The sequence below is a fragment of the Bufo gargarizans genome, chromosome 8, assembly GCF_014858855.1.
Source record: "Bufo gargarizans isolate SCDJY-AF-19 chromosome 8, ASM1485885v1, whole genome shotgun sequence".
Lineage (NCBI taxonomy): Eukaryota > Metazoa > Chordata > Amphibia > Anura > Bufonidae > Bufo > Bufo gargarizans.
Genome location: NC_058087.1, coordinates 119,815,937 through 119,832,910, shown reverse-complemented (window position 1 = coordinate 119,832,910; position 16,974 = coordinate 119,815,937). Strand labels below are relative to the sequence as shown.

Sequence of the window (16,974 nt, the reverse complement as noted above, 5' to 3'; positions counted from 1 at the left end):
TCTGCTGTCATTCCGTGAGATCTTATAGGCGACCCAGGCGCAGGAGGTGATCCGGTGGGTGTTTTGAGTTTATCCCATTCGGTACCTCCTGGGTGAAGTGAGTCAAAATTGCTTTTATTTTATTTTAATTCATATCATGACATCATTTGATTAAACTAATTGAGTCTTTTAACATATGTGCTAGTAACTTGAATTTTAATAACTTACTAAAAAAGTTATATTATATTTGAATACACATTTCTTATCTGAGGGATGGTGGCGCCTCTCAAAGGGGTAAAAAAAATAATTCTTGTTCCATCTCTTTTGCCTATATTCTATCCATTAGGGGACCCCCCCTGATGTTTTTTTTTTCCCCCTGGCAGCCTAATATCCCTCTAACACCAAAAATACGGAAATACATAACTCTTGCCTTGGCTAATAATTTCACAGGTCCCTCCTCTGGCGCCCTGCTGGATACTCTCGAACTTCCTCTGTGGAAGAATAGAGATTAACCCCCCTTCTTTTTTTTATCTCCTTTACCCTGGTTAGGTGGAAGGCAGAGTTATAAGTGGTCAGCATAAATCTGTAATGGAAGAAACCTTCAGGCAAGCAAGCTTTTCTCCATAGGCATTCGGGAGCATCGTTTGAGAAAGTTAGTTTAAGGTGTAAGCCAGGATTGCTTTTGTCTGTTTGGAGGCTTTCAGTATAGGGGACGCTACTTCATCTAGGGTGCATCTGAGGGTGTCATTATAGTGTTTTGCAGCCAGTTCTGGACAGGAGAGGGAAGAGATTCTGGACAGTGATGACTGTAGAGAGTCAATAAGTTTCTCAGTGTAAATGGCATGTAGATTTCTGAATAATAGATAAGTGGGAGTATGCTGGGATGGATGAGGACTTGTAACAGTGGAGAAGAGAAGGTTGTGGTCTGAGAGTGAGAGAGGTGTGTTAGTGAAGTTGTAGATGGAGCAGAGTCATAAAGAGACCAGGTCAAGTGTGTTACCATCTTTATATGTCTGAGAGTTTAAGTTGCTCAGAATAAGAGGTGGTAGTTCTGAGGACAGGACGCGTGGCAGCCAGGCAGCAAAGTCATCCAGGAACTAGGTGGGTGAGCCAGGGGGTCGGTAAATAACCCACCACTCAGAGAGTGAACCGCGAAAGATGGGAATGAGAGAGATGGTAATGGGGCAATGACCTGGAAAGTGCATTGTGGGGAAAGTACACCGACTCAACCACCATGTTGGTTGCCAGTTAAATGAAAATTGGTTTAGTTCCCACTAGTGTTGAGCGAAGCGAGCTTCGGATGTTTCATCCAAAGTCGCTTCGTTCAAAACTTCGGAATAATATTGTACGGAGATTTGTCTCCGTACAGTATTAGAATGTATGGGCTCCGATGAGCCGAATTTTGTTAGTCACAAAGTCGCCTGTAACTTTGTTGAATAACTTGGGTAGTTAATTTTTAAAACCGAACTCTGCTTCGGTTCAGACTAGTACCTCTAAACCGAAGCAGAGTTTGCGACTTTGTGAATAATATACTTTGGCTCATCAGAGCCCATACATTCTAATACGGTACGGAGACAAATCTCCGTACGGTATTATTCCGAAGTTTTGAATCAAGTGACTTCAGATGAAATATTCAAAGCTCACCTTGCTTCCACTAGTTCCCACCAATCAGATTTCACCTTTCATTTTTTAGAGCTCCTTCGGAAAATAAAAGGTGGAATTTTATTGGCTGATATGGGCAACTAAGGCTACTTTCACACTCATGTTTGGTGCGGATCCATCATGGATCTGCACAGACGGACCCGTTCAGATAATACAACTGTCTGCATACAACAGTTTGTATTAACTTTAACAAAGCCAAGACGGCTCCCATCTTGCACACCATTAAAAGTCAATGGAGGACGGATCCGTTTTCTATTGTGCCAGATTGTGTCATAGAAAACGCATCCCTCCCCATTGACCTATATTGTATGTCAGAATGGATCCATTTGGCTCAGTTTCGTCAGACGGACACCAAAACGCTGCAAGCATCCATGACTCATCTAGGGACAGGACTCATCTCAGGTTAATTTGCATATGTATCAAATCGTTTTTTTTTACACAATAAAAGCACACAGAGCTATGAGGACTGGGTATTGCGGATGTGCTAGCGGCGATCTAGCAACCCATGTCCTCAGCTCTATACGCAAAATCCTGGTGACAAGTTCCCTTTAAGTTGTTTGGGTCGAGATCATTTTCTGAGATGTTCTTGATTAAGCAGTTGTTGAAAGGATATAAATCAGTTGGATACTTACCTGATGGTAGATGTCCCATCTCACCGGAATTATTGGTTAGGTTGTGTAGATCCACTAGTTCAATTTGCTTTTCACAATACGAATTTATTGTATTATTTTTTGGATCCCTGCGTATTGGTGTGTTATAACCTCGATCTCGCTTTGGAAAGGCATGCCTAGCCTTGCAGCATGCGTTTGTCTGGAGATCTTTTGTGTCCATTTTCATTGAAAGATCAAAAACCGACCACTCAGGGAAAGGTTGTTATGTGAGGATTGGTGTTATTTCGGATAAGTGTATTTCCGGTCACTGCAATTAATTAATTTAATGTTATTTATTGTCTGAGTGAATGGTGTAAGTATGGGCATATATGCCATTTATTTCCATGACCCCTCCTCCATTTTTCCTGTCAGTATTATGCTCTGCCCCCTCCCCCACTGATCATGTCTGTATAATGCTCTGCCATCTTCCTCCATTATTCATCTCATATAATTATCTTTATATATCACAGTTACAGGGCTGTAGCTCATGCCTTGTAACTGTGATAGTGATCCCTGCGAGGTGGACGGGCCAGGAGTGAATGCGCAAGCGCAAGCGTTTGTGCGCTCTTGCTCCCGTGCAGCCAGAGAATAGATAAGTGCGCTTGCGTGGCCACCGCTCCTAACACTATAGCGGTGGTCGTAACCTCTAGAAACGAGCATCCAATTTAGGGGTATAAATGTGAGATTTACAGGAGTTACATCCTGTTTTGAAAATAAAAGTATATTGAACAAAACAGGGAATGTCGCACTAAAATGGGGTGGAGAACCACACAGAGGTGCACCCACTTAACAGACAACACCCAGTCTGAAAGTGATAAATAGTATAAATAATGGAAGTGGGGCACACTCTAAAAGTATATCCCTAAGATCCCTATACTTTTAGAGTGTGCCCCACTTCCATTATTTAAAAGTATATTGAAGAAATGTTTAATAGTGGCCAAGGAAAGGATATAAAGCGGATTGCGCAGGTGAGACAACCCCTTTAATTTAAATATTTGCAAAGATTTTAAAATGAGGATAACGTAATATTACAGAGAGCTTTTTTAAGTTGGAGATGTAGAATGAGAAATGGTAACTCAAGTTTAATATGGATTGTAATGTTATATACATGGAATCAAAATACAAATTTTACAAGTTTGAATGAACTGGATGACCATGTGCGCTTAGCATCTGAAGGCATCTGTGTTGATCCCATGTTCATATGAGCCTGAATTGCTGAGAGAAATAATGTTTTAATATATGCAAATGAGCCTATAGGTGCAAGGGGGTGTTGCAATTACTCCTTGATTGACAGGGACAGCCAGTGAAAATATTATTACACCTGGCCCAGTTGATCAAAGTGGGGAGAGCACAGCAGTTGCAGAGAGAGCAGAGCATCTAAGTGTAAGGCAATGCCCTCAGTGCTCCTAGAGGCTCATTTGCATCTACATCATTTCTTTCATCGATGCGGGCACATATGAACTTGGGACCAATAGAGATGCCTTCAGCTGAGATGCCCTTTAAATAGTACAGCATTCAGTAAAATTGTTTATACCACCTTTACGATTAGGAAATCTGGGGTATAGTTTTGCTCACCTGTATATAAGATGGATATATCTGAACTACAAGAGTGTGGAGGATAGGACCAATGTAATTAAGGAATTTTAGTACCATGAAAGAAAAGATTTTAGAAAATAAGGTTTCACCATCATCATAGATGGGGATTCCTTACCGTAAGTGCAGCAAGACTATGGAACTCTTAACTTTAGAATGTTTTGAAGGTTGATGCATTTTAAGGGGGTCAATGGATGTCTTCCTTAAAAGAATGAAAAGTTATATTTAATAAACTGCCAGGGTGATTTATTCTGACTGCCATATTGGGAGTTGGGAAGGAATATTGATCAACCCTGTACGGACCGGATGAACGGGTGTATTAATATGTAATTAAAGAACAGTTTCTTAAAATTAGTTAGCTTACCTAATCTTCATTGATCATTTAGGTTTGCATTTATTCCCACTAGAAATACAATCAAATATTCTGTATATGTATTTCAGCTCTATATGTATCATAAAGTATGACAAAGGGGTTTTCCAGGATTTTGATACCGAAGACCTATCCTCAGGAGAGTAAAATGTAGTTAGAGAGGATTTGTCATTCACGCAGCTCGCAAGGAGGACATGTCTCTGTAATCTCTGCTCTGCACACCATGCATATCCCGACATTAGCACCGTCCTCACGGCTGCATTAGCACCTATTACCCATGCTTGGGTACCAGAAGTTGACCCGCACCAAGGGCAAAGCAAAAACCGTGGGCACACAGATTCCTTCGCAGACGCTACCGGAGATATACCAACTCAACAGGCATTCCATGGCAGAGCCAGTGGCGTCTCCCGTTAGCCCTGCCTCCTCCACAGAGAGTGGTCACCTGTCGGAGCCTGCAACCCCGGACCAAGATCAGGCGGACCTATACAAGAATATAGCCACTCTGTTCCGCTCTGAACTTTCACAAGCTGTGGCAGAATTTTCCAGCCAAATCCAGGAAATGGAGAACAGAGTGTCCAACCAGGAGACGCAGGCAGATGATATATCAGACGCCATAGGCGCAGACAGGAAAGATATAAACTCCCTTGCCGCCCAGTTGGCTGCCCTTGAACTAAAAATAGAAGAACTAGAGAATAGGTCAAGGAGAGGAAACCTGAGCGTCAGGGCCTACCGGAAACATTCTTAGATTTACCAGACACCCTGCTCACATTATTTGAGGCGCTACTTCCCCAAGCTGAAGCAGGTCAGATGAGAAGGGATAGCGTCCACAGGGCGCTGGGCAAGCCCTGCTTCCAGGATCTACCGAGAGACATAGTACTAAAATTTCAAGACCAAATCCTGATGGCAGCCCGGAACTTGTCCAACTTACCCGGTTTTCCATCATCAGTCCATCTTTATGCTGACATGGCGCCCTCCATGCAAAAGGCACAAGTGCACGACAGATAGGGGTTCCCTTTTGCCCTCACCTTCCAACTGAACTCTCAAACCCATATGGTGAACTTTCCGTAGGAGGGTTGCAAAGTACTTCAGCGTGCAAGGATGCCAATGGAGCACTCTTCTCTACCTACAGCACCGCCTAAACCTCAGCGCCCAGCCAGAGTTTGGATCAAGGTACCAGTTACCACTTCTTCGGCATCCCATTCTCCTGTTTCCTGAGCTGTGACTCTTGAAGATCATTGTACACTCCACCAAGCCTGCAAGGATGAGGAGCTGACTAAGTCTACATAGCCTGACATAAGTCTCTACCTTTTTCTTCTACCTCATGGGACATACCCACTTCTTTCTTTTCCCCTTTCTAACTTTTTCCTTTACAGAGATTCGGCATAATGGACTTTCATGTTGCCCTCTATTTTAAGGCCATCTGGGGGGAAACTGGTGGCTGATGATGCTCCCAGCCTCCTTCCATTGGGCACACTTCTTATTGCTGGCCAAGATAGGCATGGCTGCTTATCTACTTGTTTAATGTTTTTGCTCATTATGTTAACGTTTTATTGTTTTACTGTACATCAGGGGTACATTCTGAATGTCTCTTTAACTAATCCCAGATCATGGACGGGGGATGGCAATGGGTGGGCTCGTGTGGGAGATGTCGGCGGGCGTCCCTTCACATTTCAGCTCCTCTATATCCTAATATACTATGTGTAAATTCCTTCCTCATAATTTAAGGGGATTTAACTCCCCACAGAAACGTAAAATGGCCTTTTCTACCTACCTGAAACATGCGACCGACATACTGTGCCTACAGGAGTCGCACTTCGCTCCCATCTCACACCCAAAATATATACATCCTCAATACACGCCTCCCTCAGAATTCCTCTCTGCTAGGATTACTGTAATACCTAAGCCAAATAAGGACCTTCTTTTGCCCTCTAATTACAGGCCCATTTCCCTCCTCAATCGAGACAATAACATTTTTACTTCAATCTTGGCCTATCGCCTTAATACACATAAAGTTACCAGACATTCACAGAGACTAGGTTGGATTTATACCAGGTATAGAGGCCGCAGATAACAGAAAAATCTTGAATATAATCCATTAGGCTAACAGGACCCATACCCATTTGGCCATATTGACTCTTGACATTGAAAAAGCCTTTGATTTCTTAGATTGGGATTATCTCTCCAAGGTTATGAGCGCTATGGGCTTTAGGGGTCCAGTTCTTTAAGCCATTCAATCCCTATACTCTACTCCTGTAGCCTATCTAAAACTTCCTGCGACTCACTTCTCTCCTATCCTGATTCAGACAGGCACACGTCAGGGATGCCCCCTATTAACTGCCTTATTCGGCCTTGCTATGGAACCCCTGGCAATCCACATCAGATCTCATCCTGACATTACTGGACTCCTGGTAGGTGGTCAAGAGCATAAATTGAGCCTCTTTGCTGATGACCTCCTTTCTCTCCATCACCAACCCTGTTATATCCCCCCCATCCTTGTTGGACTCTTTCTCGGCGGTCTCAGGGCTTTCTATTAATCATAACAAATCCAAGCTTCTTCTCTGTAATCTGTCACATCAGACTACATCCCATTTCAACTCAGACATAACTTCATTCCATAACTGGGAATATCCCTGCCTAATAGGTTACAAAGGGTATACAAAACTAATTATCCTCCCTTGATTCGCAAGATCAGAGAGGATCTTAAAGCTTGTAGATCCCTCCCAGTCTCCTGGGTAGGTAGGATTCATATGGTCAGAATGGTGGTCCTCCCCAGACTGCTATACCTTTTCAGAACTCTCCCTGTAACAGCACCTAGTTCTGACCTAAAAGCTCTACAAAATGAGGCCCTGAAGTTTATATGAGCAGATAAACCTCCTTGTATAGCCAGGTAAACTATGTGTCGCGGGGAGGGGGACTCGGTCTCTCAGTTCCTGACTTCCTCAAATACTACAAAGCAGCTAGGCTAGCTGCTGCTGGAATGCTATCTTTAAAAATCCATGTCAGAATTGCCAATATTTCAACAGTAGAAAGGGAGGAGGGGCACAAAAAGGAACTTTTCAAACAGAATAGATAGGTGGATATTACATTTAGCTCATTGAAACAATGAAAAACCGAAATAACCAAGAAAATAACAAAAAATTGCGCATCCAATAGGACACACAAACAAAATTGTATACAATGAAAGATGTGCCAGTATAGATGATACCAGGCATGGACAACCAACCCACCAAAGTCCACAAATAGATCTCAGACCTGTGTCAAAAAGACTGCCCCACACGAATCGCTGAGCACACCCAGCTTCCTCAGGAATCTATGTAACTTACATTTTACTTTTTCAAATATTGTTTCATATTTATTGATGCTGCATTATTATAATTAGATTGATAAAATGAATAGGAGTACAAATATTGCACTTTTAGTCTTAGAAAACATAATACTTAGAAAATATGTTCTGTCCTTCACAGTGCAGCGATGGATCAATACAAGACTGAGAATATGCCATTGTGTACAGTCGTGCTCTGGTTTTATACGGTAATATATTTTACCTCAAATCCACCAACGACCAAAAGAGCATGGATGTTGTATTTTCTTATGTTTTCCACAATGTTTTTGATACACGTCTTCGGAATGGTTCTTAGAAAGGAAAGTAAAAGGATAAAAACAACAACAAATGTAATTAGCCAAAGACAACTTAAATACTGTATGTATCATGCTCATGCAAGCTACACTTCTTCCACTGACTTAATTTTTAAGACATAACAGCATACAAATTTTATATAATATATATATATATATATATATATATATATACACACACACACACACACAGTACAGACCAAAAAGTTTGGACACACCTTCTCATTCAAAGAGTTTTCTTTATTTTCATGACTAGGAATATTGTAGATTCACACTGAATGCATCAAAACTATGAACTAACACATGTGGAATTATATACATAACAAAAAAGTGTGAAACAACTGAAAATATGTCATATTCTAGGTTCTTCAAAGTAGCCACCTTTTGCTTTGATTACTGCTTTGCACACTCTTGATGAGCTTCAAGAGGTAGTCACCTGAAATGGTCTTCCAACAGTCTTGAAGGAGTTCCCAGAGATGCTTAGCACTTGTTGGCCCTTTTGCCTTCACTCTGCGGTCCAGCTCACCACAAACCATCTCGATTGGGTTCAGGTCTGGTGACTGTGGAGGCCAGGTCATCTGGCAAAGCACCCCATCACTCTCCTTCATGGTCAAATAGCCCTTACACAGCCTGGAGGTGTTTTTGGGGTCATTGTCCTGTTGAAAAATAAACGATGGTCCAACTAAACGCAAACCGGATGGAATAGCATGCCGCTGCAAGATGCTGTGGTAGCCATGCTGGTTCAGTATGCCTTCAATTTTGAATAAATCCCCAACAGTGTCACCAGCAAAGCACCGCCACACCATCACACCTCCTCCTCCATGCTTCAAGGTGGGAACCAGGCATGTAGAGTCCATCAGTTCACCTTTTCTGCGTTGCACAAAGACACGCTGGTTGGAACCAAAGATCTCAAATTTGTACTCGTCAGACCAAAGCACAGATTTCCACTGGTCTAATGTCCATTCCTTGTGTTCTTTAGCCCAAACAAGTCTCTTCTGCTTGTTGCCTGTCCTTAGCAGTGGTTTCCTAGCAGATATTCTACCATGAAGTCCTGATTCACACAGTCTCCTCTTAACAGTTGTTAAGAGATGTGTCTGCTGCTAGAACACTGTGTGGCATTGACCCGGTCTCTAATTTGAGCTGCTGTTAACCTGCGATTTCCGAGGCTGGTGACTCGGATGAACTTATCCTCTGCAGCAGAGGTGACTTTTGGTCTTCCTTTCCTGGGGCGGTCCGCATGTGAGCCAGTTTCTTTGTAGCGCTTGATGTTTTTTGTGACTGCACTTGGGGACACTTTCAAAGTTTTCCCAACTTTTCGGACTGACTGACCTTCATTTCTTAAAGTAATGATGGCCACTCATTTTTCTTTACTTAGCTGCTTTTTTCTTGCCATAATACAAATTCTAACAGTCTATTTAGTAGGACTATCAGCTGTGTATCCACCTGACTTCTCCACAACCCCATTTATAAGGCAAGAAATCCCACTTATTAACCACCTCCCGACCGCTGTACGCACCGATGAGTCCGGGAGGTGGTTGATTAGTTCCTCCTGGACGCATCGGCGCGTCCTCTAGCGAGACGCGAGATTACGTCACAGCCGGCCCGCGCATGCGCATCGCGGGCCGGCATTTCACTGCAGAGTATTTCGTCAGCAGCCTGCCGGCCACGATCATTGGCTGGCAGGCTGCTGATTTTCAAAAAAACCAATCAGCAGCCCACCCACCACACCACACTTAGCCCCCAGATCACCCCAATTAACCCTTTGATCACCCCTTTTATCCCCCCCTGTCAATCACTAGTGAAAGGAAAAAAGTGATCAGTGCAAGCTGTCACTTTTTTTTCCCACTGGTATTGACCGTTAGGTTTCAGTATAGTTTAGGCCCCTTGGTTAGGTAGTTTAGGGATCGGTTAGCGCCCAGCCCACCGCACCGCAGTCCGTTATTCGCTGATTAGCGTATCGCTAATCAGCATTTGTACTTTTATAGTATCTGGAAGTGATCAAAACTGATCACGGTCAGATCTATAATTGTACTAGTGTCACTTTAGTTCGCCCTCCACCCAAAACGCAGTGTTTGCCCGATCAGGCCTGATCGGTCGCCCACACGTGCGTACACCCACGCCCGCCCCACCGCAGTGACAAAAAAATATATATTTTTTTTGATCGCTGCACATTCACTTTACACGCACTGCGGCGATAAAAAAATCAGTTTTGATATTTTTTATCAACCGCAGCAGCCTCCGGTACTTCGCTAGCCTCCCATTTGTAAGACAGGCTTGCTTTTTTTTTCTTGGGTAGTCTCAGGGAATACCCCGAAATTTAGTTGCCCACATGTCTAACAGGGGGTATTCTTCTGAAGAGGCCTACAGGCTTCTGACCCAGTCGGATGAGGAGTGGGAACCCTCATCTGATGAATCCAGCGAATACGAACCTGTAGAAAGCAGTGGCTCTCTGACCCAAAGTTCGGACGAGGAGGCTGAGGTCCCTGATAGCACCAGGCGTACCCGGCCCCGTGTCGCTAGACCGCAGGTTGCGCAGGATCCGCTTCAAGAGCAGCAGAGTGGGGCTGGTGCTGTCGGATTACGTGGTGAGGCATACACCAGCAGCCCAGCCCTTCCTGGACCTAGTACCAGCACTGCCGTACAACCTGGTGAAGTAGCGAGCACCAGAAGGGCAGTTGAAGCTGGTACGGTGGCACGTGCAGTAGTGACCCCGTCGCAGCCACCGCAAAGACGTGCCCGTAGAGCCCCTAGAATCCCAGAGGTGCTGGCAAACCCTGATTGGCAGTCCCCAACTTCAGCCGCACCCGTAGTTTTCCCTTTCACCGCCCAGTCTGGAGTTCGGGTTGAGACAGCTCAGATCGATTCGGCCCTGGGATTTTTTGAGCTGTTCTTGACTGCGGAGCTTTTAGACTTAGTCGTGGCAGAGACAAACAGGTATGCCACACAATTTATCACCGCTAACCCGGAAAGCTTTTATGCCCAGCCTTTCCGGTGGAAACCAGTCCAAGTTTCCGAATTTAAAACTTTTCTGGGCCTCCTCCTCAACATGGGCCTGACAAAAAAGCATGAATTGCGGTCATATTGGTCCACGAACCCGATTCATCACATGCCCATGTTCTCTGCTGCTATGTCCAGGACAAGATTTGAGGTCATCCTGCGTTTCCTGCACTTTAGCGACAACACCGCCTCCCGTCCCAGGGGCCACCCTGCTTTTGACCGGCTCCACAAAATTCGGCCCCTCATAGACGATTTCAACCAGAAATTTGCAGATTTGTATACCCCTGAGCAAAACATCTGCATAGACGAGTCCCTGATACATTTTACCGGGCGCCTTGGCTTCAAACAATACATCCCAAGCAAGCGCGCCCGGTATGGGGTCAAATTGTATAAGCTCTGTGAAAGGGCCACAGGCTATACCCACAAATTTCGGGTCTATGAGGGAAAAGATCAGACCCTGGAGCCGGTCGGTTGCCCTGACTACCTGGGGAGCAGTGGGAAGACAGTTTGGGACTTGGTGTCACCCTTATTCGGCAAGGGGTACCATCTTTATGTGGACAATTTCTACACAAGTGTGGCCCTCTTTAGGCATTTGTTTCTAAAACGGATTGGCGCCTGTGGTACCGCGTGAACTAGTCGCGCGGGCTTCCCCCAACGGCTCGTTAGCACCCGTCTTGCAAGGGGGCAGAGGGCCGCACTGTGTAACGAAGAACTGCTCGCGGTGAAATGGAGAGACAAGCGTGACGTTTACATGCTCTCCTCCATTCACGCAGACACGACAATACAAATTGAGCGAGCAACCCGTGTCATTGAAAAGCCCCTCTCAGTCCACGACTATAACCTCCACATGGGAGGGGTTGACTTCAATGACCAGATGTTGGCTCCGTATTTAGTTTCCCGACGCACCAGACGCTGGTATAAGAAGGTGTCTGTATATTTAATTCAATTGGCTCTGTACAATAGTTTTGTTCTCTACAGTAAGGCTGGGAGAACTGGATCCTTCCTCAAATTTCAGGAAGAGATCATCGCGAACCTCCTGTATCCAGGAGGTTCCGTGGCCCCATCCACCAGTGTAGTTAGCCGTCTACACGAGCGACACTTCCCCAGTGTCGTTGCTGGTACCTCAAACCGACCGCCACCCCGAAAAAAATGTTGTGTCTGTAGCAGGAGTGGAATAAGGCGTGACACCCGCTATTTCTGTCCTGACTGTCCCGACCACCCTGCCCTATGCTTAGGGGAGTGTTTCCGAAAGTACCACACACAGGTACACCTAGCATAGGGATCACATCTCACCAGGATAGACACACAGGGCTATTAGGGCCCATTCACTCACAGCTGCTGCAAACGTCTCCTTTCACATGGGACAAAGTGCATAACGCACTTCGCCACATCTTTGGGCGATTTGCACTTTGCACATTGACCCATGGGGAAGGAGAGGTTTGTTCTATAAAGGTAAAAAAACAAAAAAAAAAAAAAATGGTAAGCAAACAGGTTAATGTTTAGTTCCAAAAGTTAAAGTTACATGTTCTGTTCCAAAGTTAATAAAATTATTGCGTTGTGGCCTGGTTTTTTCTTTTTTTTTTTTTTACCTTCCAGGTGGACCAACCGATCTAGTAGCTGCAGCACCGATGTGCATTCTGACAGAAGCATTGCGCTGCTGTCAGATTACACGCAAGTCGGTGTATGCGGCGCTGCAAGACGGGATTTTCTCCTCTGCAGTGACAGATACGTTTGCCGAGGCATACGAGCTGAGGAGGAGGCGGTGTTCCTATGCTTTGGCAAGCACTTTGTGTATATATATATATATATATATATATATATATATATATATATATATATACACAGTGGAGGAAATAATTATTTGACCCCTCACTGATTTTGTAAGTTTGTCTAATGACAAAGAAATGAAAAGTCTCAGAACAGTATCATTTCAATGGTAGGTTTATTGTAACAGTGGCAGATAGCACATCAAAAGGAAAATCGAAAAAAATAACTTTAAATAAAAGATAGCAACTGATTTGCATTTCATTGAGTGAAATAAGTATTTGAACCCCTACCAACCATTAAGAGTTCTGGCTCCCACAGAGTGGTTAGACACTTCTACTCAATTAGTCACCCTCATTAAGGACACCTGTCTTAACTAGTCACCTGTATAAAAGACACCTGTCCACAGAATCAATCAATCAAGCAGACTCCAAACTCTCCAACATGGGAAAGACCAAAGAGCTGTCCAAGGATGTCAGAGACAAAATTGTAAACCTGCACAAGGCTGGAATGGGCTACAAAACCATTAGCAAGAAGCTGGGAGAGAAGGTGACAACTGTTGGTGCGATTGTTCGAAAATGGAAGGAGCACAAAATGACCATCAATCGACCTCGCTCTGGGGCTCCACGCAAGATCTCACCTCGTGGGGTGTCAATGGTTCTGAGAAAGGTGAAAAAGCATCCTAGAACTACACGGGAGGAGTTAGTTAATGACCTCAAATTAGCAGGGACCACAGTCACCAAGAAAACCATTGGAAACACATTACACCGCAATGGATTAAAATCCTGCAGGGCTCGCAAGGTCCCCCTGCTCAGGAAGGCACATGTGCAGGCCCGTCTGAAGTTTGCCAATGAACACCTGAATGATTCAGAGAGTGACTGGGAGAAGGTGCTGTGGTCTGATGAGACCAAAATAGTGCTCTTTGGCATTAACTCAACTCGCTGTGTTTGGAGGAAGAAAAATGCTGCCTATGACCCCCAAAACACCGTCCCCACCGTCAAGCATGGGGGTGGAAACATTTTGCTTTGGGGGTGTTTTTCTGCTAAGGGCACAGGACAACTTATTCGCATAAACGGGAAAATGGACGGAGCCATGTATCGTGAAATCCTGAGCGACAACCTCCTTCCCTCTGCCAGGAAACTGAAAATGGGTCGTGGATGGGTGTTCCAGCACGACAATGACCCAAAACATACAGCAAAGGCAACAAAGGAGTGGCTCAAGAAGAAGCACATTAAGGTCATGGAGTGGCCTAGTCAGTCTCCGGACCTTAATCCAATCGAAAACCTATGGAGGGAGCTCAAGCTCAGAGTTGCTCAGAGTTGCACAGAGACAGCCTCGAAACCTTAGGGATTTAGAGATGATCTGCAAAGAGGAGTGGACCAACATTCCTCCTAAAATGTGCGCAAACTTGGTCATCAATTACAAGAAACGTTTGACCTCTGTGCTTGCAAACAAGGGTTTTTCCACCAAGTATTAAGTCTTTTTTTGTTAGAGGGTTCAAATACTTATTTCACTCAATGAAATGCAAATCAGTTGCTATCTTTTATTTAAAGTTATTTTTTAGATTTTCCTTTTGATGTGCTATCTGCCACTGTTACAATAAACCTACCATTGAAATGATACTGTTCTGAGACTTTTCATTTCTTTGTCATTGGACAAACTTACAAAATCAGTGAGGGGTCAAATAATTATTTCCTCCACTGTATATATATATATAAAAAAAATCCCGGCAATGATTTATTCATCCACATCGATTGATGCGAAGGGAGAAATCTGGTTTGCCAGGGCATACGAGCTAAGTGGGTATGGATGTAGGGCGGAGCTCCTATGTCCTGGCAGACGCCTTTCCCCTCCATTTTTATTTTTTTGGCAGAGATTTTTTCATCCACATTGATCGATGCGAATGAAGAAATCTGTGCCGTTCATTTTTTTCTTTCAGCCCAGAGGCTGAACGGAAAAAAAAATCTCATTACCTGTATGCTCAATATAAGGAGAATAGCAGAAACTCCTAATGCTGGCCATACATGTAATGATTGCGGAGACCCTCAAATGCCAGGGCAGTACAAACACCCCACAACGGACCCCATTTTGGAAAGAAGACACCCCAAGGTATTTGCTGAGGGGCATATTGAGTCCATGAAAGATTGAAATTTTTGTCCTAAGTTAGCGGAAAGTGAGACTTTGTGAGAAAAAACAAAAAAAAAATCAATTTCCGCTAACTTATGCGAAAAAAAAAAAAATTCTATGAACTTGCCAGGCCCCTCATTGGATACCTTGGGGTGTCTTCTTTCCAAAGTGGGGTCACATGTGGGGTATTTATACTGCCCTGGCTTTTTAGGGGCCCTAAAGCGTGAAAAGAAGTCTGGGATCCAAATGTCTAAAAATGCCCTCCTAAAAGGAATTTGGGCACCTTTGCGCATCTAGGCTGCAAAAAAGTGTGACACATCTGGTATCGCCGTACTCAGAAGAAGTTGGGGAATGTGTTTTGGGGTGTCATTTTACATATACCCATGCTGGGTGAGATAAATATCTTGGTCAAATGCCAACTTTGTATAAAAAAATGGGAAAAGTTGTCTTTTGCCAACATATTTCTCTCACCCAGCATGTGTATATGTAAAATGGCACCCCAAAACACATTCCCCAACTTCTCCTGAGTACGGCGATACCAGATGTGTGACACTTTTTTGATGCCAAGGTGGGCAAAGGGGCACATATTCCAAAGTGCACCTTTCGGATTTTGCAGGCCATTTTTTACACATTTTGATTGCAAAGTACTTCTCACACATATGGGCCCCTAAATTGCCAGGGCAGTATAACTACCCCACAAGTGACCCCATTTTGGAAAGAAGACACCCCAAGGTGTTCTATGAGGGGCATGGTGAGTTACTAGAATTTTTATTTTTTGTCGCAAGTCGCAAGTTAGTGGAATATGAGACTTTGTAAGAAAAAAAAAAAAAAAACATCATCATTTTCCGCTAACTTGTGACAAAAAAAATAAAAATTCTAGGAACTCGCAGTGCCCCTCACGGAATACCTTAGGGTGTCTTCTTTCCAAAATGGGGTCACTTGTGGCGTAGTTATACTGCCCTGGCAATTTAGGGGCCCAAATGTGTGAGAAGTACCTTGCAATCAAAATGTGTAAAAAATGCCCTGCAAAATCCGAAAGGTGCACTTTGGAATATGTGCCCCTTTGCCCACCTTGGCAGCAAAAAAGTGTGACACATCTGGTATCGCCGTACTCAGGAGAAGTTGGGGAATGTGTTTTGGGGTGTCATTTTACATATACCCATGCTGGGTGAGAAAAATATCTTGGTCAAATGCCAACTTTGTATAAAAAAATGGGAAAAGTTGTCGTTTGCCAAGATATTTCTCTCACCCAGCATGGGTATATGTAAAATGACACCCCAAAACACATTCCCCAACTTCTCCTGAGTACGGCGATACCACATGTGTGACACTTTATTGCTGCCAAGGTGGGCAAAGGGGCGCATATTCCAAAGTGCACCTTTCGGATTTCACCGGTCATTTCTTACACATTTTGATTGCAAAGTTCTTCTCACACATTTGGGCCCCTAAATTGCCAGGGCAGTATAACTACCCCACAAGTGACCCCATTTTGGAAAGAAGACACCCCAAGGTATTCTGTGAGGGGCATGGTGAGTTCCTAGAATTTTTTATTTTTTGTCGCAAGTTAGTGCAATATGAGACTTTGTAAGGAAAAAAAAAAAAAAAAAAAAAATCATCATTTTCCGCTAACTTGTGACAAAAATAAAAAGTTCTATGAACTCACTATGCCCATCAGCGAATACCTTAGGGTGTCTACTTTCCGAAATGGGGTCATTTGTGGGGTAGTTATACTGTTTGGGCATTGTAGAACCTCAGGAAACATGACAGGTGCTCAGAAAATCAGAGCCGTTTCAAAAAGCGGAAATTCACATTTTTGTACCATAGTTTGTAAATGCTATAACTTTTACCCAAACCATTTTTTTTTTTGCCCAAACATTTTTTTTATCAAAGACATGTAGAACTATAAATTTAACGAAAAATTTATATATGGATGTCGTTTTTTTTGCAAAATTTCACAGCTGAAAGTGAAAAATGTCATTTTTTTGCAAAAAAAATCGTTACATTTTGATTAATAACAAAAAAAGTAAAAATGTCAGCAGCAATAAAATACCACCAAATGAAAGCTCCATTAGTGAGAAGAAAAGGAGGTAAAATTCATTTGGGTGGTAAGTTGCATGACCGAGCGATAAACGGTGAAAGGAGTGTAGTGCCGAAGTGTAAAAAGTGGCCTGGTCATGAAGGGGGTTTCACCTAGCG

General features: G+C 43.6%; 1 protein-coding gene across 1 annotated transcript in view; it reads right to left on the bottom strand.

Moving 5' to 3' along the window:
- Positions 1-16,974, bottom strand: part of LOC122945306 (ATP-dependent 6-phosphofructokinase, liver type) — a 378,493-nt gene that overhangs the window by 68,405 nt on the left and 293,114 nt on the right. Inside the window, exon 15 of the mRNA XM_044304347.1 lies at positions 7,800-7,887. Within this exon, the coding sequence (XP_044160282.1) occupies positions 7,800-7,887 (88 nt within the window). The remainder of the gene's footprint in view (positions 1-7,799; positions 7,888-16,974) is intronic.